Source organism: Polypterus senegalus, chromosome 12, assembly GCF_016835505.1.
Source record: "Polypterus senegalus isolate Bchr_013 chromosome 12, ASM1683550v1, whole genome shotgun sequence".
Classification (NCBI taxonomy): domain Eukaryota; kingdom Metazoa; phylum Chordata; class Cladistia; order Polypteriformes; family Polypteridae; genus Polypterus; species Polypterus senegalus.
Window position 1 is genome coordinate 101,613,557 of NC_053165.1, and position 24,370 is coordinate 101,637,926.

The window sequence follows — 24,370 nt, forward strand, 5'->3', positions numbered from 1 at the left end:
TGTTCATGTATAGGACAAACTGCATTAACAGCCATTTATTTTCATTCTTTGTATTTGGCAGGTGAATTGAGCCATTTTATTACAAAAATATACATTTAACATTTACCACATTCATTTTGAATTAACATTTGTAAATATGCTGTCCTGGTGATTTCTGAATTTTGATTGTTGAAAGTCAAAAATACCACCATATTTTGTGAGCAGAGATTAATAAGGGATAATAAAGTACAAATTAAGGAAATAAAAATCTGAGATTTTAAAATAGTAAACAACAGGGAGATGTTATTTTACTGTTTATTCTGACTGAAAGCAAGAGTATAGATTTGCTAAGTAGTTGAAATGACTCCATGGCCACAAAAACACACCTTACTCAGAATTTCAAGCAACCCCTTACAAATTATTCCCAGGCACTGACCATGAAAAGTAACTAACTATATGTAGAGAACGGAGGAGACAAAAAGCTATTAAGATGACTACCGCAAAGGTAGTATTTACTAAACTGGAAGGTGGAGTACAAGTCCCCATCATTGTTTATGTTTAAATGCAAGTACAATAAGGGGAGGTATGAAATGGTTGTGTGTATTCCATGAGAAATTATAGGTTTCCCAAAATAAATGCCATTTTCCTTAAATACTGCCTTTATTAAAGGCAAACTGTACACAGCTCATTATTCATAAGGCAGGAATTTTTTGTAATTCAAACTGCAATATCATGAAATAAAAAACAATGCCTAAATTGGAGAGATTTAAAAAAAAAAAAAAAAAATATGCTCAAGCCCAATGAAAATTCAAACCACCTTTGCAAAGTAGTTATAATGCATTCTTTTATTAAAAAATGTAATTCTTAAATAGTGTTACGAGCTTTACATATACAAAGTAATCTCAGTTACTCACAGAGAAAAGTCCATATCTGCTTATTTAAAAGTGTGTTAGAAAGTGTTAAACCACATAGGCACTTTCCTTTGTTACAGGAGGTCCCTTTATAATAAACAGCTTAATTTATGCCAAACTGTGAAACCACTAGCCAACCAAAAGGGCTTTTCAAGACACCAATCTAGCAGAAAATGCTGCTCTTTAGATTTAAAACACACACACTTTCAGAAAGAAGCTTTACCTAGTAAAGAAAAAAAATGACCACTTCATTTAAGCTAGGAGCTCATGTATCTGCAATTTTTATGTACCACACAATTAAGCAAACCTCTTAAAAGGGATGGGGTGGTGCACTAATCATTAAATTATACAACAGAAAACTCACTTTTTTAAGAGTATCTTTCCAAGAGTAGTCAGTTTTAATCAAGGACAGACTACAAACTATCTTTAAAAACCACAAGGTCTGAGAACTCAGAATATCACTCCTTTAAAATATATTTTTACATATCTTTAAGCAGTAATTTTGTAAACTACCACTTTTACATGTTTAAATGATTGATGCCATTTCTGTCCACAACATAGAACAAATAAAACTAAGAAACCAAAAAGAAAAAGTACATTCCACCAATGCATAATTATAGAAAAAACACTAAATTATGTATGATTTAGGATGAGTTGGATAATGATGATACAGGTAATTTATATTTTAAACTCCCTTAATAATAATATGGTGGGTAATTTTCCAGAGTGTTTTGGTGGTCTTCGGTCTAGAGAACGGCATGGGACAGATGTTACCAGTTTACCCTGATACAGTAAAAAATTAAAAAGTCGCCTACAGCAACAAAATTTGACCATATAACATGAACTATTAAGCCAGGTCACACAAGAATGAGCATTTGATTCCCAAACAAATGCTACATACATTCAGCATTCCTTTGGTCAGAAACCACTGGTTGAATACTAAAACAGAATTCACATAATTGTATTTTAAGCCACTTGTATTCATACTTTACGGTAGTTTGTGGATGAGGTGCCCAACTTATAGTTTATTGCAGGCTAAAAATAAAAAGATAGCTGCTAATAAACTGAATAATTAAAAATTGCTGATGCCATATGACCAATTTTCCATTAGTTATTTTAACAAAACTGAGAATCTACTTCTGGAATAGGAGCACATTTATCAACTTTAGCCATTTTATCAATACACAACCTCTCATACTGTAGCTGCAACTTTTGGTACATTCATCTACGTAAAGTGTCACTTCCAGATTTGCTGACACACGCTGCCTAACACACCAAATTATACCTTAGAATGAGGGTTGAAATTTATGCATAATTGACACATTAACAGCAGTGGCATTAATTCTCATTAAAGTTTGGGATGCAAGTCAAACTGCACGAGAATGCCTCTAGTTCAGTCCACATGTGCATACTGCTTGAACTCACAGACCAAAGTACTCTTTAATCAATCATTGTGGAAACCTTGTCATAACCTACTAAACATATGTTGTACATACATTTGTTAACTTAAAAAAAAAAACTAGCATTAGAACACATGGGGGTTGGAATGGAGAACTATTTTTTTTTTATTATTTATTTATTTTTTTTTAAATTGCTGGAAATTTCTTACCAAGGTTTACCACAAAGCACACAAGCTGCTTACAGGAAATGTTAGGTTAAGTAACACTAAAGGTAAGCCGATAAATGCTGCAACACTTTTCCCCCATTTATTTTTTCATTTATTTTCTTTTGCTAAAATAAAAATCACACCTTGATAAAAATATGCTGACTGTTTGTATATTTCTCTACACTGTTTATTCTGGGGACATCTGTCTAGCATTAATCCAAAAAAAAAAAAACAGCTACACTTTTGGACAAATCACTCACCTTCTTTAAGAATGTTTGTTGAGAGATGTACTGTATTAAAAACAAATGGTACGATTCCAAAATCTCATTAAAAACTCAAAGAGTATTAGAATTCTATACATGAGAACAAGCCATTTAGCCCAACAAAGTTTGCCAGTCCTAACCATTTAATTCTTCCAAAATAATATCAAGGCTAGTTTTGAAAAGTCCCTAAAGTCCTCCTGTCTATCATACTACTTGGCAACTTGTTCCAAGCACCTAAGGATCTCTCTGTGAAGAAAAGCATTGTAATGTTTATGCGAAATATACCCTTAAGTTTCCAACTATGTCCCCGTGTTTTTGATTAATTCATTTAAAAATGACAGTCTGAATCCACTGTACATAATTTTAAGCACTTCAATTATGTCTCCTCTTAATCTCCTTTGCTTAAAGTGAAAAGGACCATTTTTTTTAAATCTTTCCTCATAACTCATCCCCTGTGGCACTGGACTCGGCCTAGTCACTCATCGCTGGACTTTTTCCAGCACTGCCAAGTCCTTTTTGTAGCCTGGAGACCAAAACTGAACACAGTAGTCTAGATAGAGCCTCACCAGTGCGCATTAAAAGCTTCAGCAAATCCTCCTTCGATTACTCCTCTACACATTGTGCTATATAACCTAATACTCTGTTAGCCTTCTTAATGGCTTCTGAATACTACTATCTTGTAGCTGTTAGTGATAAGTCCACTACAACGCTTAAATCCTTCCCATAAGGTTAAAGTTAAATTTCAAAAACTACCATTACCCTCAACTCTCCACAGTTAAAGGTAGTATAAAGTCAATTAGGTTTACAATGAACCATGAACCCAAATCTGATTTTCACATTTTCATTACAAATATAGTGAAAAGAAATATACAACAAATCAGTTATTTTCTGGTAAACGGAAGGTAAGGAAATGCCTATATTGGTCTATTATTCTGAGGAATACAGATCCAAAAACAAATCTAGTACTCAATTAGAATGTTATGTGATGCAGAAGCAAGTAATACTAGAGGCCACAGAGTGTGAAACACAAAAAGCATGGAATCAACTTCAATGACAGTGAGAATGAAAAACCTAAAAAACTGAAAACACACACCTTCTGGCTGCACAGGAGATTCATTTCCCACAGCATGTTTGGAATTTACTTGTCCAATGCACTGTGCATCAAGGTGTGAACAAAGACACCACCAAGGAAACCAAAAAACAAAAAATAAATCATTTGTCAATGTGTTGAAATTATCCACACGCAAGTCCCATTTGTACTGCATTTCAGAGAAACTTCTTGTGTGGCCCTAATTCAGCAGCAAAAAAGAGGTGAAATCTACCACTTGGGGCTTCTGGGACTGTAGCTGCCTCACACAAAAATCCAGAGAGCTCAGTTGAAATCCCTGAACAGGAAACACCAGTACAAAGATTTTGTTGAAATACATTTATTGTATTTTGTACAATAAAACAAATTATATTTTTGCCACCTGGCAGCTAGGTGTGAATCATGTGCCTGATCATTGTCTGAATGGATTTTGCATCTTCTCTTTGTGTCTAAGAGGCTTTCCTTCCAGTTACTCCTTTTCTGTTTGCACATCCTATAGATGTGCCACTTTGTCTTTACCGATCACCTGATATTGCAGGGACTAAAACACAGAAATAGTCCCCATTGCATTATTACTGCTTTGTATTTAACTCGCCTAACCTACCCATCAACAGTATCATTTATACCTTGAGTATGTCATGTTATTGGATAGGATAAAAACTATTAATCCCATGATGAAATTGAAATGCATACAGCAGCAGAAACAAAAATCAAGAACACAGAGACAGATAATACAGCCAGCCAATCAATCGATAAAGCTTAAGTACATCACGTGGAAGCATTAAATTGTGCAATAGCAGTGAGCAGAAAGAGCCCCAGAGATATTTCTTAGCACATGGTGGTGAAATGAGCATGTGGCTAAAAAGTCTCCAAGTGATAATCTCCAGGAGGGAATTTAAAAAAAAAAAAAAAATCATGATGGCACCTAATTTTACACAACAGCTTTGAGTGTGCCCAGTGTTAGCCCTGTGATAGAGAAACCTTTCCTAAAAATTTGTCTAGGCATTGTGCTTCTTTTGAACTCAAGCTGCTTCGCCAAAAGACTGCAACATAGAACACCACACTGACTACTAGAGCTTGGTGTTGGCACTGATATTCCTATTCGATTCGATTCTGATTCACAATGACCCAATTGATTATCAGTTTTATCTTGACTGAATTAGCATGCATTTTTTTAAAGAAAGTACTTAACCATCCATAAAGATAAATATGACAAATTTCAGTAACACTTTATTTGAAGAGTGTCTACATAGTGACTTAACAGAACATGAATAAGCATTGAATGACATTTTAGAAGAAATACTTGATTAGTAGTAAATAGTTAACCACTGTATTTGGAAGATATTGAATGAAATAAATTACTACTGCACATTTATATAAAAAAAAAAAAAAAAATGCAAAGTACTGCACTCATTCAAAATGCATTATAATTTGACTAACATGTATTGCCACAGAGTCCATATATATTAATCGGGGGATCCTTATTTTAATACAGTGCAATGGTATCTACTTAATAAAACGTCTAGATCTTACAAATAATGAAAATAATCAAATATTGCTTCTTAAATAATGAGTGTTATTCAACAACCTATTGGTGTGTTATGAATCTCCATGTAGACACCCTTCAACTAAAAAGGTTAGTCAAATTTATTCTTCTGTTGGATATTTAAAATCTTGAATTAATCAAAATTAAAAGCTACAGCAAAGACTTAATCAGTCTCGAAAATGACTATTAGGACACATCAGACAAGCAGGAGGCATTTTAAAATGAGGATCTAGAGCTGAGGTTTTTGAGATGAACATAAAAAAAAGAAAGAACCAGCCATTGTGACTGATAATGCCACTTTAATTGAGCTATTTCAAGTTGGCTACTTTGAGCACATGTCCTCTTTTGCATCACAGGCTGCTCTGAAAATTCCAAAAATTGCCCACTTGGTTTGGTGAGGCGCATTGTAGGATCTCTAAGCATAAAAATTGCTATAGGTTTTGTTATTTTTTTGGGCATGAGGCAAATTAAACAGAAGCTTGGAGATTCCCACCGTTTCTAGATTGTTTAGGTTCTACTCGTCAAGGTCTCGACTAAGTTTTTGGGTGATGTCAAGATAAAGGAGTTCTCAAATTTGTTGCGTTACAGCAATACTCCTGAGCTGCACAGTTTATACAGTCCTCGGGTTACAACGTCTCGACATACGTTTCAAGTTTACAACGCCCACTTCCCATAAAAACTTTAAAAATTTGAGACATAAGGAATAAAAAAAAGGATTTTTTTTTTACACTCATTTTTTCTGTTACTACAGTGCAGTGCACAGTACAGTATATTTATGTCCTTTTCCTTTTTCTGTGGCTTAGTTGTGTTTATGTTCTAGATTATGATTTTACAAATATGTTGAGAGGTAAGTGACTTAAGCGAGGGTGTGTTTCGACTTACACCAAAATTCGGGTTACATCACTATTGTAGGAACGGAACTGTGTCGTAACCCGAGGACCCCCTGTATATGGCTTTGCGTTTATCCAGTTCTTCACCAATGCACCGTTTGAATCTGTAGGAAGACCGCACATCTGATTTGAACACTAGAATTACCAGCGGCTACGAAAAAACTCAAATCCGGGCCCACCTAAAATCCCTTTGCACCTCTCCCGTCAGCATCTTTTGTCTTATAAATGTATTGATAAGCCCAAGCATTAAGAAGCCTGCTCTTATTTTTAATATTATATATATATACAAAAACACATACATTTCATTTGTGTCAGTAACAGCCGGTGTAAATCAAACTTGTAAAAGTTTGCTTATCCCCCCACTTTTATATCGTGATCATGACAGAGAATCACACACACATCCTTCCCCCTTGATCTGACACAGTTACTTTTTATCTGAAACTGGGAATAACTATAGATGTGACTGGTGTTTCGAGACAATGGAAATGAAAATTCTCTGATCTAGATAGATCAAATCTGACACACAAACGCTGGTGAATCTGCCTTCTTCGTATCTCACCATTACTTGAATTTTTTTTTTTTCCCCTTTATTCAGATTGCCGCTTCCCCAGCCCCTTCAGTGTAATAGTAACCACAGCACAGAGAAAAGTGTGTACACAGCAACAGGTACACATGTCGTAAATGTAGAAAGGACGGTTCTTGGGTGTGTGGGAACTGTTAACATTTGAATCTGATGATTGCATATAGCGCAGAACTGACCTCTCTGTACTATTCTTTCTTCTGGATGTCCTGAAGTACAAAAAAGAAAAAGTACTGTGCACCAAAATGTGGCAAATGCATTGGCAAGATCGAAATAAAAAATAAAAAAAACGCAGTCACTGATTACAAGTGCAAGAAGGCGTGCGAATGAAAATGAATGATGTTGCATCAGTGCCACAATGTTTTCTGAAATGTACGATACAGGTCATAAAATGAGTCATTCTAAATACCATATATACATAGGTCTGTTTTTTGTCAGTGCAGCTTTGACATCATGGACCATAAGGTGCATACTAATTCAGCGTGAGCCGGAACACTCAATAAAACTGAGAAAAAAAAAAAAAAAAAAGACAGATACGAAGGAAGCAGATTCACCAACGCTTTTGTGTCAGCTTTTATCCCTCCAGATCAGAGAATTTCCAGTTCCGTTGTCTCAAAATACCACTCTCATCTACAGTTATACCCAGTTTCAGATAAAAAGTAACTGCATCAGATCTGGGGCGGGGGCTGTTTGTGGGTGCGCATTGGGTCTTGTATCGTGATCGCGACAGAAAATAAAAGTGGAAAGAAAAAAAAAGCGGTAACTTTTACAAGTACTATAAATTTAGATCAGCTATTACAGACAAATCAAATGTATGTTTTTATTCATTTTTATTACTATTTAATTTAATATTGTTTCTTTGTATCAGTATACTGCTGCTGGATTATGTGAATTCATTGATTAATAATAATTAATTGATTGATTAATAAAGTATCTATTTTTTCAAGAAGCCTAAAGTAAAATAATAAAAATAATATAGAAACGTACATGACAATACAGTAAGTATAATTAATATTGCCTTAGTGTAAATCTTTGTAACAATCTGTAAGACAATATCTGAAGATGATATTTAGGTAAAATTTTCAATTTTTTTACCTTATGAAATTTTTCTGTACAATTTCATTATAGACAACATTTCTTGTAAATATTCTGTCTGAGTTTGGCAACAGTTTGCCTTGTTCAGGAATCTCTACAACAACATCTGGAAAACTTCTAACTCTTGATAATGCAACATAAAACTGACCATGGCTGAATACTGGTTCTGGCAAGTAAACGCCAACCTTTCTAAGGTTTGCTCTTCTGAGTCTCTCTCTTTTAGCATTTTTCTGACAGTCATTTTCTTTTTCTTCAATCGATCTATTTGCTCGTATTTTTCTTTGTCTTTCAGCGTATCTTTTGTTGATGTTTACTTGTTGAGCTGACCGTTCTTCCAGATGTTGTTGCTTATATAGGATTTGATTGTCTGTGTCTTTTGTCCTACTTGACGTGTCCTTTTTGTGGGTGGCATGTTGCTAGTAGATACATCCGTAATATTTTCTCCGACAGTAATACTGGCTTGTATGTGGGCTGTAATATGCATCCTTTAATATGTCTTTAATTTTCTCTCGCAATAATACTGGTTTGTATTTCTATAAAATGCCTGTAATTTTCTCTGACAGTAATACTGGCTTTGATGTCCGTAATATGACTTTAATTTTCTGTCACAACAGTGGGCAATCAGCAGTGTGTCCCCAGCCACTGATGTAATGTGTGGCGTGCTGCTTAAAATCGTGCCTGTGGCGTCTCCCCAGCAAGTACTGTGCAGTTCCCCAGCAAGTATTTAATCTGTAGGGGCGTGCAACTTATTATTTTGTGTGGCGTCTCCCCAACAACGGATTTTATGTGCGCTGCCGCGACTACTCAATCAGCACTCTCCCCAGCAATGGTGTCCTTTATATCTTATCATGCGCGGCCGTTCACTGTGTGCCCAGCTTCCAACGTGTGTGCTTAATTTACTCATCGTGCCGAGCGCATGGGCGGGGCACGGTGCAATGTGTGGCGCGGCCCGCGCATGCGCACTTCACCAGAAGACACACGCAGACACACTTGGATGCACACAGGAGTTTTATTAAAGAGGATGTTAATAAGAGCAGCTCACTACTCAAAACGGTAAATTTTCCGGGGAACTACACTTAATGGTAATTTAGCACTTTCATTTTGCTTTTCATGGCCACCACAGGAAACAACTTTCAGCAGCCGCTAGAAGCCTGTTTATAACTTTTAGTCTAACTTTGTAAGTTAAAGGTTTACACTGCCTTAAGACGTTTTTTGGATGGCTACTATTGTCTCCTAAAAAAGGTTATGAAACATTAAGTCATAACACATTGTGACAAAAATAAAATTTGTAATATTATGCTGTCATACAGTCAGGAACAGAAAAAGCATGCACCGATGTAAGAAATACTTTAGCAGCAAAAGGCAGCTATTCGAAATGTTTGAGGTTTTTAGACTTGTACAATGAGTTTTTTTTTTTGCTTATTACAGTTTGCAGAGCTGGTCCCAATTCAACTAGAATCTATCAATTTTGTCAGCTCAACAGGCTCCTTTATTTCAACTGATAACTATTGATACATAAAAATGTGTATTATATAACAATTTAGTAAACAAAGTTATATATTATATATTTTATATATAACTTCATTTAATAGCCATATTCAAGTCTCTTTGCACTTCACATACCCAAGTCATTACAGTAAGACTGGGGTTGCAGTTAATAAATGGTTTGATCTCAGCTCTGGAATTTATGATTGTCAATGTGCCCACCACTTGACCATAAGTACAAAAACTGTCCATAACTGATGACAAAGTGAAGAGGCAACTAAGAAGGATACACAGAGATAAGCTGTACGGCCAGGAGGAGTTAGCCACAAGTACTTAAGCCCTATGCTGTCCAACTCTGTGGTATGCTCTGCTACCTGATCGGTCTGTCACTAAGGCTCCAGAAAGTACAGCTGCCATGGAAAACATCCTGTATTATTCCAGTTCTAAAGCGGTGTACCATTTGTAAGTAGTCACTTTAGCTATTAGGATTGCTTCTGTGCAATAGCAAGTAATAAAAAGAATACCAGACTGGGGTGCAAAACCTAAACATTGTCACACACACACTACACAAACTTAACTCCATAACAAAAACCACAGGATACAGACAACAATTTGAAGCTAGCATGGAACACAAGTATAAAAATCATACAAACCAAAAAAGAATAAAAGCAGCAAACAGTGAAAAAAGCAGTAATAATCACGGTTACTGCTAAGCAAGCAAATATCCACCATTCATGCTTGATGCTCAAAACGTGCAAGCAGCATGCATTTGTTAAATTATTAATACACAATTCAGGAAAATTCAGCATGAAATATAAACAGGAAAGATGCATTCCCATAGAATTAGAAACTTTAGAAAGCAGCCTGATTTACCAATCTGCTCCAATTGCCCTGTTTTTAACCTTCCACAAAGATTTCTCCACTTCAGTAATGCTGAACTCCATCCTAGAAATATTTCTGGTATTTTTACAGAGCACCCTTACTTGTACATGGATTCGAAATTTTGTATAAAGTTAACTGGCTAAAGACCTGTGGTCCTTGTCTATTGGAAAGGTCAATTTTTATTTATTTATTTTTTAAAAAGAGAATCCATCCAGCGATTGCTTTCAGACCTTTCGAAACCTGCTTTCGTTTATCATCTTTAAACCAAATCTTCATCTCCACCCCCATACGACTTATTATTAGCAAGATATTTAACTTGTTAATTCTTTCTGCTGTATATCTCACTTTTCTTCCAGTTTATTCACTATCCTCCCTCCCCCCCGGATCATGCTGTTTAACTAAAAGTAGTGCTTTACTCTCATTGGTTACTAATGACCTACTATTTGGGTATGCTAATCTCAATGACAGCCTAAAAGACCTCATCTAGTGCTTGTGAAGATGTCCACACATTCCAGTCCATACAGAAGCAGCATTTCTGCAGTTCTTACACCAGTTTTGTGTTTTCCATATGGCTGTTTTTTTCTTGCTTCACATTCTGCTTGTCCTTTGGTAAAAAATGAATAAAGGTATGGTCAAATGAACCCAGTGCTGCTCTGCAATGGGTCATGTAGGTACCAGAGATGCTTCCATAACACTTGTTCAGTGTGTTGTTCCTTGTAGTATTAATATTCACATACTGAGGATAGCATGGCAACAGATCCCATTTTACATAAACTGAAAACATTTACACTTATTTGGACAATGCTTTAAAAAAAAACACAAAGTTAACAAATGTAATCCAAACTAACATTGTTTCACGTCTTTCAACATGGGAAGTAATAATACACCACCATTTTCACAGGAATTTGACTAAACAGAATTTAACATTTCTCTTACTGCTATCATTTTTTTAAGATGGATAGTTCAGTGTCATAAAAGGTATACAGGTCTAATGTCAATGGAGAACACCTGCCACTGGACAGGTCTAGGACTGTTTTGGGAAACTAAGTAGCAGATTCCTTTTGTTGAACAGAAGCATCTCTGCATGCTCAGCTATAAGCTTGTTTCTGGTTTCATGAACATTAGCCAAGTTTCCATCCAGTTTTTTGCGACGTTTTGTTATCGACAAACAGAATATACGTAAAAAAAAAATGTGCGAAATTTGCTGTCTCCAGCCCGTTTCCATCCAACTGGCTTTTCATCAATAAAATGGTGTGCGTGATGATGTCAACCCCCCCCAAAACGAACTGTCGCACAAGTTTTGTTGTATCGCGAAAAAAAATCTGCCCTTGAGCCGTTTCCATACATAATTTTGTGTATGTCGCAAATTATCTACCTTTTGTGTTCCACGTTACACTCCCTCCACTAAACAAAGAAACAAAGAAATGGAGAGATTATTCAGACAGTTTTTTTTTAATTTGCCAGCTTACTGTCATTTCAGTTTCACAAATAATTGGAATTGTACATAATATCCGAAGACGACAGCAGAATGAAGCAGTTGCTTGTCCGATAGCCCTAGAGCTCGAAGAAAGTGCGACGAAACCCACGGGTATAGGAGAGACGACGGAATAAGACCTTCTGGGAGGAGGTGGTGGAGAGACACTTCACAGAAAATCTCTGGCTGCAACATTTTAGAATGACACGGCTGACGTTTGAGATGTTGTGTGGATTCATCAGTCCTGATGTTGCGCCATCACAGGTTGCCACCGACCACCGGTTCCAACCCAAAAGCGGATTGCCATCGCCCTTTACAAGCTGGCAACCTGCGCCGAGTATAGAGTAGTTGGAGAAACTTTTGGGGTTAGTAAAACTACCGTCCATCGATGTGTATATGCTGTGTGCACCGCTATTAAAGAAAAATTAATGCGGCGTTATATCAGACTTCCGACTGTAGCGGAGGCCAATGAAATTGCATACCGCAATTCCTTGGTGCATCTTGTGCCGCAGATTTACGGTGCGCTGGATGGCACGCATGTGCCTATTCTTCCCCCGACGGAAGACTACTGCGATTACATTAATCGCAAAGGGTGGCAATCTATTGTTGTCCAGGCCCTTGTTGATGGTGCACGATACGAGACATTTGCATTGGCACTCCTGGAAGTGCCCATGATGCAGCTGTGTTTGCTGCATCGGATCTGTACAGGTGAGCCTACCTTTCAACATCCCTTCTCAGTGCGATAACAACTGAATTAGTACTGTATCCTGCTTCCCTTAAGGTTTTTAATTAAAACTGAAATTTGAATTAATACAAAATAACATTTAATCAAAAAAAAAAAAAAATAGTTAATATTAATGAGATAATTTCTCATATATGCTAAAACATCTGTCATTTAATAATAAGAAAAAATTTTTAGATAATGAAATACACGGTTTATTAAATATTTTGACTGGCACAGTAAATTACCTTTGCGGTTTTTGTATTTAGACATCCTGAGAGACACCCCCAGGCTACAGTTGATGTGGAGGGAGTTCAGGTACCCCTTTTAGTAGCAGGAGACCCAGCCTATCCGCTACTGCATTGGCTCATCACGAGAAATAACGAGTCTCTTCATCAGACCATGCGAACCGCTCCACTATTCTCGTTTTGATTGCACGTGATGAAAATGTATCATGTGACACATTTGCGTTAAAGTCCTTTCTTTCTGACAAAAAGTGTTTCCAATGTAGTTTTTGCGACATCTGAAGTATCGATATTGAATTTATGCGCTAAAGTTAAACGGAAAATTATTATGTCGACATGTACAACATTTTATCGATAATTAGCATTTCCATCAGCTAAAATTTGAAGCGCTAAATATTTTTTCGCAAAAACTCCTTGGAAGGAAACTTGGTTAATATGACAGTGCACAGAGTACTCTCTCACTCTCTACACTACTGCATGGGGCTGAAAGATATTTCTTTGACGTCCAAGACAAAAGTGAGGAACAGTTTTTTTAACTGACCGGTACTTAATTGGTTTGTCTCAATGAGAAACCATGGTCTCTCCAAGTTAGGTTTCCAAATGTATGGCTGCAGGTACTGGAACACCGCTCACTGATGCCGCTCTATGCTCATCTACAATCTCATTAAATATAGTCTCTAAACTACTACTCCGCTGGTCATTCCAGGGACTTTTGGCAAGTGGTGCTGCATGATCCTGTCCATCTCCTTTTAGGCCACATCCTGCTCAGATGACCTAGCTTTTGTTTTTGCTGTTACCTCCTTTGTGAAAGTATAAAAATGCATATACAAAAATACATTTAAACACACAGAATCATTAAAAGGTTTCCACATTTGCTTATTTTTAATCTGAATATTTTATTTTTTTTTAATAATTTGACAGTTTGGCCATCTCCTGCCAGATTCAAAGCTGTATACTATAAAAAGTTAACCTTTCAGCCTTCTCTCAATGAAGTGGATCTGTATCCTGCCTGTGTTGCGAATACCAACCCACTCATTACCCTGATTCTACACCCTAGAGGTAATAATTCTGGACAAAAGCATCAGCTTTTGTAATTCCTGTCCTCAAGATTCTTTTCCATGTAAATGCAACAACTTCTCCTTTGCCTACAGGTTTATTGCCTAGGAGATGAGAGCAGACAGCCTTGGATAACTTTCTTCATTCTGCAGCTAATAGCATGGCGCTTGTCCTCACTACCCAGTGACTAGTGGAAATGTTTAATCCACTACCAGTCAAACACCACAGACACTGAACTCCTTTAGGGCGTTACAAAGCAAAAAAGGTAAACTAAAATTAAATTTCATGCTTAAAATGACTTACTTTTCCATGATTAACAAATCCGTGTTTCAAGGCTATCTGGTCTGCCTCTTCTGCACCACCTATAATATGGACGGCCCATGTGTTGCCATATATTTTCTGCCCTGAAATGTGGAAGTCCAGTGAGGTCAAGATGATTGCCAAAATCCCACACAATAGTGGAACAATCTGGAGAGCCATCAGGAAGGGAGAGATTCCCTAGCCTGTGTCTGGCTAACAAAATAAATCCTTCAGTTCTTGTCCTGTACAAAAAACCACAACTGTTCTGGGATCATGAACACTCTGGGACAGAAATCACCTGCAAGAAACAAAGAAAATAGTTAGTTTTAATAACAGATTAAAGTACCATGTACCCAAGGCAACAATCATTCCAAATTTTTAGGGTATACTGTCATTTACAACCAACCACATATTTAACATTAACACTGGAATGCCTCAAGCTTAAATTTTTTTTTCGTTGTCCTTGACCTCCTTAAATTTTCTTTGCATAAAACAAAATACTGTGACCTGAAATACATACATTTCATGTGTGTTTCTGTGTCCACTACGATCTACGTAAATATAGAACGACAGAGGAAATTAGAGGCAAGAAATGGTGAACACATAGCTAAAACTAAAAATGTTTTCATATGTTGCAAGATGTCGACGTGAAGTGTAGGATGTGTTAAGGCCACAAAAGTTTGAATCTCACGTCATCCTTGCATTTAGGACTTTGAGTAGTGAGCTACTAATACTATTATTATTACATAATAAAAACATACATTTGATGAGAGTTTGTACCAGCTGGTGTAAATTTATGGTACTTGTTAAAGTTACAGCTAAAGAAATAAAAGCAGACATTCAAACGCAGCTCAATCATTTTCTTTTGGTGAGCAAATAGTTATCGCAATGTCTATAGTGAATTTTACTTTTCCTCGCACACAGACAGACATTCACATCAACATTTTATTTGAACGATTTTTTTTATTTCAGTTTTATTGTAGGATTCTTGAATAAAACTGAATTTAAAAAAATTGTTAAAATTTTAGCAGCTTACTACTCAAAGCGCTAAATGCAAGGGCGACATGAGATTCAAGCTTATTTCCTCGAGGTTGCTAAGCTGTAGCTTTTCCACTGCGTCATTTGCACATATCGGGCACAGAACAGCGTTACCACTGTGACAACTGATTGAAAATGAAAAGCTCAGACACACACGTATGCAAATGTCTTATTTTATACCGACTGATATAGTTGGGCTTCAGCGACATGTCAATTGAACATTTCATTTTCTTCGTTTTTATCTATACTAATAAAAGGCAAAGCCCTCACTCACTCACTCACTCACTCATCACTAATTCTCCAACTTCCCGTGTGGGTGGAAGGCTGAAATTTGGCAGGTTCATTCCTTACAGCTTCCTTACAAAAGTTGGGCAGGTTTTATATCGAAATTCTACGCGTAATGGTCATAACTGGAAGCAGTTTTTCCCCATTTACTGTAATGGAGATGAGCTTCAACGCCGTGGGGGCGGAGTTTCGTGTGACAATCACGCCTCCCACGTAATCACGCAGTACATAGAAAACCAGGAAGACCTCAAAAAGCGCTGAAGAAAATATGCATTATATAATTGAGAATGCAGCGAAACAATAAGAAGCGAGCGAGTGACATATACAACCATATTGATGAGTTCTGCTACTGGAAACAAAGCACGGTGTAAACCTACACTTTAAATTAAGTTCATAGACAGGCTGCCGCTGGCGTTTGTAATTTAGTGCCTGCCCATATAAGGCCGTCCGTCAGCGGCAATCCAATAGCAAACTGCCACTAAATATTCACGGGTTAAGGACTGTGCTTATGGAGAGGAAGATGAGATGGTCAGGGTGGTGTTTGACACAAACTCAGCGAAACTGCGAGAGAAAGTTTTAAGTGCCAGGACTAAGGTAACATTAAATACAGCCATGGACATAGCACCAGATGGCACCAGCACAGCTGGGAACCTTCGATGCATGTACACCGAGCGGCTCACGTGAACTGACGCAGTGCACAGATAAAAGGCAACAGTTCCAAAGAGCTGAACAAAACTGAATTACACAATTGAAAAGGCAGCAAAAAATATGAAGCGTCTCATACATACAAGCATATTCATAAATCCAACTACTGCGGAAACAAAGCACACGTTGGAAAAAGTCAATGTCCCGCTAAAGGAAGACAGTGTAAAAACCCGTGCATGCAGTGTGTCAGGTCTCAGATAAAGAAGAAGACGAGCTGTTTATTGATGCAGTAAGAAACGAATCGATGAATGAAACCTGTCATCTTTACAACGATTGACAAACACGGAATGTAACTTGAACACAACACATCCTACAAATACGAACCTGATTGAAAGAAATAATGATAATCAAATCCTTGATGACAGCAACACTCAGTAACACTCACAAAACAAATACTGTATATTGACAGTCATGTTACGTTATTTTTAAAATGTTCCCTTTTCTTTTCTACCTTTTTAACACACTACTTCTCGCTGCGATCGGGTATATATATATATATATATATATATATATATATATATATATATATATATAACCCGATCTACATACTCGAATAATGGATACTTTATTCGCCATCAGTGATTGTTTTGGTAAAGCCATACTCAGTGTATTCATTAGATGAACGGTAAAAAGTAAGGGCAAGGGGGGATGACTTATTGAGGCATGCAGGCTGTAGTGCGCCAACTCTATCTGAATTGCGATCACATTTGAAAAATATATCTTTTCAAGTTCTATTTAGTCCATATGTGTCAAACTCAAGGGCGCGGGCCACATCCGCCCGGCGTAATTATATCCGCCCGCGAGATCATTTTATATACTGTATTATTGTTATTAAAGCCCGGTATATGAAGCGCTGGTAACACAATAAACTACAGATCCCATAATGCAGCGCTTCAGCTGCCTTGCCAACAGTTACGCGTTAATCAAGTCTACCTTAAGATGCTGCAAGTTATTGCGAAGCTAGCTCACACGATGCTGAAGAGAAAAGTTGATTCTGAAAATAGAGCCTTTAAAACCGATGGGAGGCTGAGTATATGTTTACTGAACCCGTGTGTCTCATTTGTGGAGCTAATGTGGCTGTAATTACAGAATTTAATCTAAGACGGCACTATAAAACAAAACATCAGGGTAACCTGAAAGACCTGAATGCAATGCAGAAGATACAGAAAGCAGAAGAATTAAATAAGAATCTGACACTTCAGCGGACGCTTTTACCCGTGCACAATCACAAAGTGATTTCAATTGAGACTGCTTTATGGGAGACACAACCACTTGCCCCACTTTCCCTATTACCAAGTAATGTTAAACCAAGTCGTCACTACGGTGTTCCCAAATACGCACTTTGCTGATAAACTGAGCGCACTGAGTTTGCACGGCGCTTTGGTGACTTTGAAGAACAAAAAGTCCGTCTACATGCGGCTCGAACCTTGTGCATGTTTGGTAGCACATATCTGTGTGAGAAGCTCTTCTCAGTGATAAAGACTAACAAAACAGCACACAGGAGTCGCCTCACTGATGAGCACCTGCAATCCATCCTGAGAATCTCCACAACACAGAACCTCACACCAAACAGAAACGAACCTGTTGCCAAAAAGATGCCAGGCGTCCAGCTCTAAAATGACATATGAGCAAAGACAACTGAATGATTTGATTTGTTATTGCTGAAAGGAACACATTTTATTTATATTTCCAGGTTTTGTTATGCAGCATGTTCATATTTGAATTTGTATAATTTTGACAGGATATATTTTTATGGAGAGCAAAATCTTTTGGGATATTTAAAATCTAAGTATTTTTATAAAATATAAAATTACATAAGAGTAAAGAAATTTGAATGTTTGTTCTTTTAATGTTTACTTTATTTCTAACTTGTATAATTTAGACAGGATATATTTTTATGGAGAGCAAAATATTATAAGTTGTTTAAGGTTTGAGTTGATTTATTCAGAATAATATTCCTGTCTGTTTTTACCATTCCTACCAAAGATATTTCTGTCGACTAAATAAAAATTCCTTCTATTTAAAATTTAAATAGAACTTGAACAAATACGATAGTTCATAATATCCACGCAGACTTGCACGTAAGAGCGGGTGTCATCCGTTTTAACAAACAGCGTATTGCACTGATACGAAATAGCTGTGTGTGTATACTGTATATGTAGATATGTATGTATATGTATTTGTGTGTATATATATCTATATCTATCTATATCTATCTCTATCTATCTATATATATCTCTATATATCTATCTATATCTATCTCTATATATCTCTATATATCTCTATATATATCTATCTCTATATCTATATCTATATCTATATATATATGACAACAACACTCATCACTCACAACAGTGACAAAACAATAACATTGACAATCATGTTACGTTATTTTCAAAATGTTTCCTTTTCTTTTCATTGCTTCTTTAACACACTACTATCTATATATGGTATTTATGCTAGTATATATATATATATATATATATATATATATATATATATATATATATATATATATGTGTGTGTGTGTGTTATATACACACATATATATATACATACACATATATATACAAACACATATATATACATACACATATATATATATACACATACACATATATATATACATACACATATATATATACATACACACACACATATATATATATATATATATATAAATAAATATAAAAGCATAAATAAAAGCATACAGGGTGGTCCAGATCTAATTATGCAGATCCAGATATTCTGGATGACTGATTTATGCTGAGACAATTCCAGTTCGGCGCAAAGACGATTCTTCATGTCGTCAGTTCGCACACTTCTCGATGGTCCGGGAATTTTGGGTGATTTTTTTATGTAATAAACTTAGTCAGTTACAGCGTAATGAAAATTGCATAGTTAGATCTGGACCACCCTAAACTTGTTTTGTCGGCAGATCAACACTTCCAACACATACTTCAGCTGTGAGAACTGCAGCAAGATAAGGCCTTCATCCAACTGAATCGGGGGTGGTGGGTGTACCATGCTGCATTCTGCTAACTCACAAATATGCAAAACAAAAGTGGGCTGTTAGGGCAGTGATAAGGAGATACATGTTTGTGTCTTTTTCTGGTGTTAAGGGCTAGTGGTAAAAATTGGGTGGCCAAAATAACTTCATACTCGTTAACAGATATCAACACAAGCATTTCAATGATGCTTTTTCTACAATTTCAGCCAAGGAATTGTATCAAGAGCTAAGGGGAGTGCTGTCATCTTCCTGTCTTGCATCAGTTTACAAGCTCACAGGATTGTAATAAGTTTCTTTGTAGACATCCCACTCCTGAATCTTTGGGGGATGTATATTATGTGATGGCCTCCCCAGATATACATTTAACAGATTTCTGTTAAAGATGGTATTGTGTACCTGGTATATTATGAAAAATAAATCTATAAATACCACTAACACATTACAGGAAAAAAAGTTCTAAATAAGGCTAAAGTTGGTACAAGACTAAAGCCACCACATACACCTTTACGGTTACTTTAGCACACTCGCTAGACCAACGCTTTATACAAGTCCTGTTAATATTAAATGGAGCAAAGACACACTCAACTAGCAGCCCTGTAATATATCCATAATCATAAGATAACAGAACACAATTAGATATCAAACAGCACAAAAAACTAATTTTTTTTGTTCTTTGGCCTTTGTTATTCTTACTTCTCACAAGTTAGATCAAATTAAAACCAAAATATCTATTTCAAACAATGATAAAAATTATGCATCTACCTTTAAACAGCATAAAAAGCAAACAAGAAAAAAATCTCAGTCAAACAAAAGTCTTGTTTACCTCTCATATTGGCATAAAAAAATAGATAGATATATATCATATAGTGTATTTACATATATAAAGGCACTATATGATAGATAATTAATCCCAAGGGGAAATTCACACAATCCAGCAGCAGTATACGGATACAAAAAAAAAAAAAAAATTATTAAAGAATAATAAAAATGCATGTAAAAATATAAATAACTTTGAATAATGTTAGCATTTACTCCCCTGGGTGGAATTGAAGAGTCACATAGTGTGGGGGAGGAAATGACGTTGATTTCTAAAACTAGGACTACACAATAATTGGAAAACTGAAACAATAGAAAAACTGCAACAAGAAAATGCCATTTCATCCAATAAATAAGTCCATCCTATCATACAGAATGTCCAAAATATCAAATTGAGATTTAAAAAGTACCTAAAGTCTTAATTTCCACCACTTTACTTGCTAAGTTATTCCATATGTCTAAGTTTTTTTTTCCTTGGAGAAAAACCAACATTAATGCGATAATTGGCCTTAGCAAATTTCCAATCATGTTCTTGTTGCAGAAACAAATGGGATCTAATGTACTAGTTGCCTTCATAATATTAATCAATTCAATGATGTTTCCTCTTGATCGCCACTTGCTTCAACTGAAAAGGTTGGACTTCTACAGTCTCTCCTTATATTGCAGTTTCATATGTATGAGCAGATTAAGGGTTAAAACAATTTCATCAGCATTAGACCAATGACTAGATTTGACTGATAATTCAAACCATTAGGCAATGATGCATTACTTGACAAAACCAAAAACTGCAGTTGCTTAGCCTGCTGATTAGCTTCTCTTTGGAACTGATAAAGACAGCCCACAAGTCAAAACAATTTACTGCAGCGGTGATGGAATTTATTGTTCTGGATAAGCAGCCACTTTCTGTTGTACAAAATATGGGATCACGAAAGGCTGGTTCAGCTTGTGCCCAGTTATACAATACCCAGCCATTTCTCTAAAGTAGTACTTCAGGAGTTGCATTACATGGTAAGTAACTGCATAAACATTTTACTAACAATGACACAGCCAAAAGCTTTACTGTGGATATAAGGACATCTGATTTAAGTCCTAGCAGCATCCTTAGTTTAAGTGCTCAATGGATTGCCCAAATTTAATTTCAGAAAGCAATCTTGCACGCCCAAGAATGCTCAGGATCATACACGGGGTATTAGACAAAAGAATGGTACAAAACAAATACCCAGATAGAATGTCCATGTAATGCTCCAAGACAATGATTTGGCTAATACTTTATAGCTAACTATGCGTTACTGTACTATCTCAGCTCAGCATCTTAGACGTAACATCAGAAAGATGGCTGGTCGGTCATTCTGAACATTCCCAATTAGCTAACTTGTCTTAAAAAAAAAAAATCATACAGAGCTTAGTATGCCACCAAAAATGCTCTATTAAGAGGCTGCTGCTAGATGGAACAGAACATTATATGCTGCAAAGCTTACTGGAACATGACACAGCCTGAAAGCACATGCCACTGATTTTCAGTTTTATGCAACTTTGTCGTATCAACGGGGTTTAATTGAAATCATGATCACACTGCTCAGCCCATTTGAAAAAACAACAAGAGAATTTTGCCTTGGCTTTTAATGTGATCCTCTTAATTATTGCATTAAAACAACTGTTGACCAAGAATGCTTATACTTACTTCAAAGTCAGAACTGGCAAGATAGCTCTCTTGGAAGCTGTAAACCATTGTTTCATTGAGATTTACACAAAACTCGCACACTTTGTTGCCACTATTGTAGATCCACAATATAGGCTCTCAAAATATCAAACTGAAATGGAGCAGACAAACAGACCAAACACACGACTGTAAGTTAGACTGTACACAACTGAAAAGGGCTAAGATAAAAGACAAAGGGACATGCACATTCTTCAATATGTACAACAAAACTTTTGAAGATAACACAATGCCTCAGGAAACAGCAAAATGGTTAACACAGATGAGTAAATGCCAGTGGTAAATTGGTACACTGTTATCTTTACAGCATTGTTGCAAGTAACAGACTGAAATAAAATATAGCAATACTCTAATTATAATGTATTAGAAATAATCCTGCAAGGCAAAATATTTGCACTAAATTCAGCATAATGTTAATTTGGTTATGTAATATGGCAGGATTTTACAGATCTCTTTTTGCATACAAGTTTTTAGACAAGTCAATACATATTTCTAAATTGTTAATCTGTATTATTAGTCATTAGTTAAATGGCCATGCATGCTAAACAAATCAATTTTTAAAGACTGAGTCACTAACATCTAGAGACTTGGATGACTGTAGAACTATGCCTCTTTGCCTTAAAACTTTGTTAACTACATGTTAAGTTAGCGGTTTCACCAATAAGCACTTAAAAACATCTGCAAAATGATCAAGTTAAGTAAATGTGAATAATGTGGCGTACTTAATTACAATGCACAGAAAATACTCAGCAACCATCACAAAACATTAAAAACATTTGCTTCATTTGTAAAACATGTAAAAACTCATACAGTACAGTTAATGTACCGTTTATATTATAAAAAAAAAAAACACACCACCACCACATTCAGGGACTAACCCTGGCTTCTACGAAAAAAAAACATAGCTGGGGGGAAAAAAAAAAAAAAAATCACTGACAATTCTATTTGTAGTTAGAGACAGTGTGACACGAGTCTTACTTCTCTTTAATGGCACTGCTTTTTTGAACGGGAGGAGTCACATTCATCAAAGCTGCTGTTGTCAGAGTTTCTCAAGTAATAATGAGTTGAGTGACTTCTAAGTACTTCAATACTTTGAGGAAGTAAAAAAATATGAAACTACTTTAAAAACAGCACAGATGTGCACTAAAGCACCCAAAGAATACAGTACATTTAGATACTATATACTTATGTATATTCTAACCATTCACAGCCCAACAGCCAAAATGTCAAGTCAATCTTTTTCATATGAAAGGCAGCTAAGGAAAAAATGCTGCATACATATACATGTTTAATTATTAAATAAATTCAGTGGGTGCAGGGATTTCTATTTATATTTAGCAATGAAGCATGCACTTTTGCTTGTCCTGCAACCTGGCATAAATTACAGTAATTTATGTTTCAAAGCCCTAAATAAATTTTAATATTAACAAATGGAGCAGCTCTTTATCACTGGTGTTGACAAGCCAAATAAACACTTAAGTCAGAAATTTTAACTTGCACTGCTGCTGTGCAATATCCTCCCATATCCCATAGTGCTATATACTGTACAAGGCTTCCTCCACAACCCTGTACATGTGCTCAATGTAATCAAAGAATGACTCCGAAGCCTCTGTTCCTTTATCAGTACTGTGTAAGGCATGGTATTAAAAAGAAAATCTCACCATCACTTCTACTCTTACAAATTCATGGCACTACATGTTAAATGATTACAGTTCACATCTGATCAAGCCTATAAGCTTTTTTTTTCATAAGTCCCGCAAAACATTCATTGAAACTCACCTGCCTTGAACACAAAGTATTTCCAGACATTGCCCTTGGTGTTTTTCCTTTCAGCATGTGTCAATATGCTGCTGCATCACTGCTACTGTGAACTATTTTTAAATTGTATTTTTATTCACTTTTTTCTCATGTAATATTGTGCCATGTGGTGTAATTTGTCCACCTGCAGTTACAACACAAGGATGGTACCAGCTTTAAATCGGAACTACCAATAATGTGAAAAAGGTAATGCTGTTATTTTTTCAGAAATTTGGTGTCAACATGGTACCAATATATGGTTCTTGTGATAATCCTTGATAAAGTCATTACGAAAGACAGGTTGGGCAGAAATTAGAGCCACAATTCCTAACAAATACACATTCGGTTATAATTTTAGGTCACTTGGCACTCATTCTGAAAGTCAACTCAGTGGTGCATCAGTGAGGTGCCCAGCTTATGGTCCCCTCTGTCCTCCAAGTTTAAAATGGATACTGCAACGCTCAAATGGCAGTTATTACTGCTTATTAATTGACAAAGAAAAAAAAAACCAGGATAACCTTTTTCCCCTGTTAATGGAACTAAAATTGTAAATGAAACAGATTTCACTTTAAGCAACCTGGGTATACTGTATAGCTTTCGGCATGTTCTGCTGCGTGCATTTTTATTGGATTATGTGTTGGCACAAACAAAAATGGTACGCTGTAGCTTTACAAAAAAAAAAAATCTCAAAATATTTTAGCCTCACATTACAACCATCTGTACCAGTAAAATTAGGCCCTGTGCTAGAAAGAATTCAGTTGGTTTACTTGAGATGGCTGGTCTATAGTTCTATCCAAATGCACACACTAGGCCAGACCTAGCTGACAGAAGCAGTGAGCAAACCTTGATACCCCCATCTCATAACAAAATAGAGTTATTATG

At 36.1% G+C, this 24,370-nt stretch overlaps 1 protein-coding gene across 3 annotated transcripts in view; it reads right to left on the bottom strand.

Annotated features, from left to right (window-relative positions):
- LOC120541431 (furin-1-like) overlaps positions 1-24,370 on the bottom strand; it is a 160,114-nt gene that overhangs the window by 104,837 nt on the left and 30,907 nt on the right. For all 3 annotated transcript variants that reach the window (XM_039773046.1, XM_039773047.1, XM_039773048.1), the window contains exon 2: positions 14,124-14,418. In XM_039773046.1, the coding sequence (XP_039628980.1) occupies positions 14,124-14,300 (177 nt within the window). In that variant the 5' untranslated portion in view covers positions 14,301-14,418. The remainder of the gene's footprint in view (positions 1-14,123; positions 14,419-24,370) is intronic.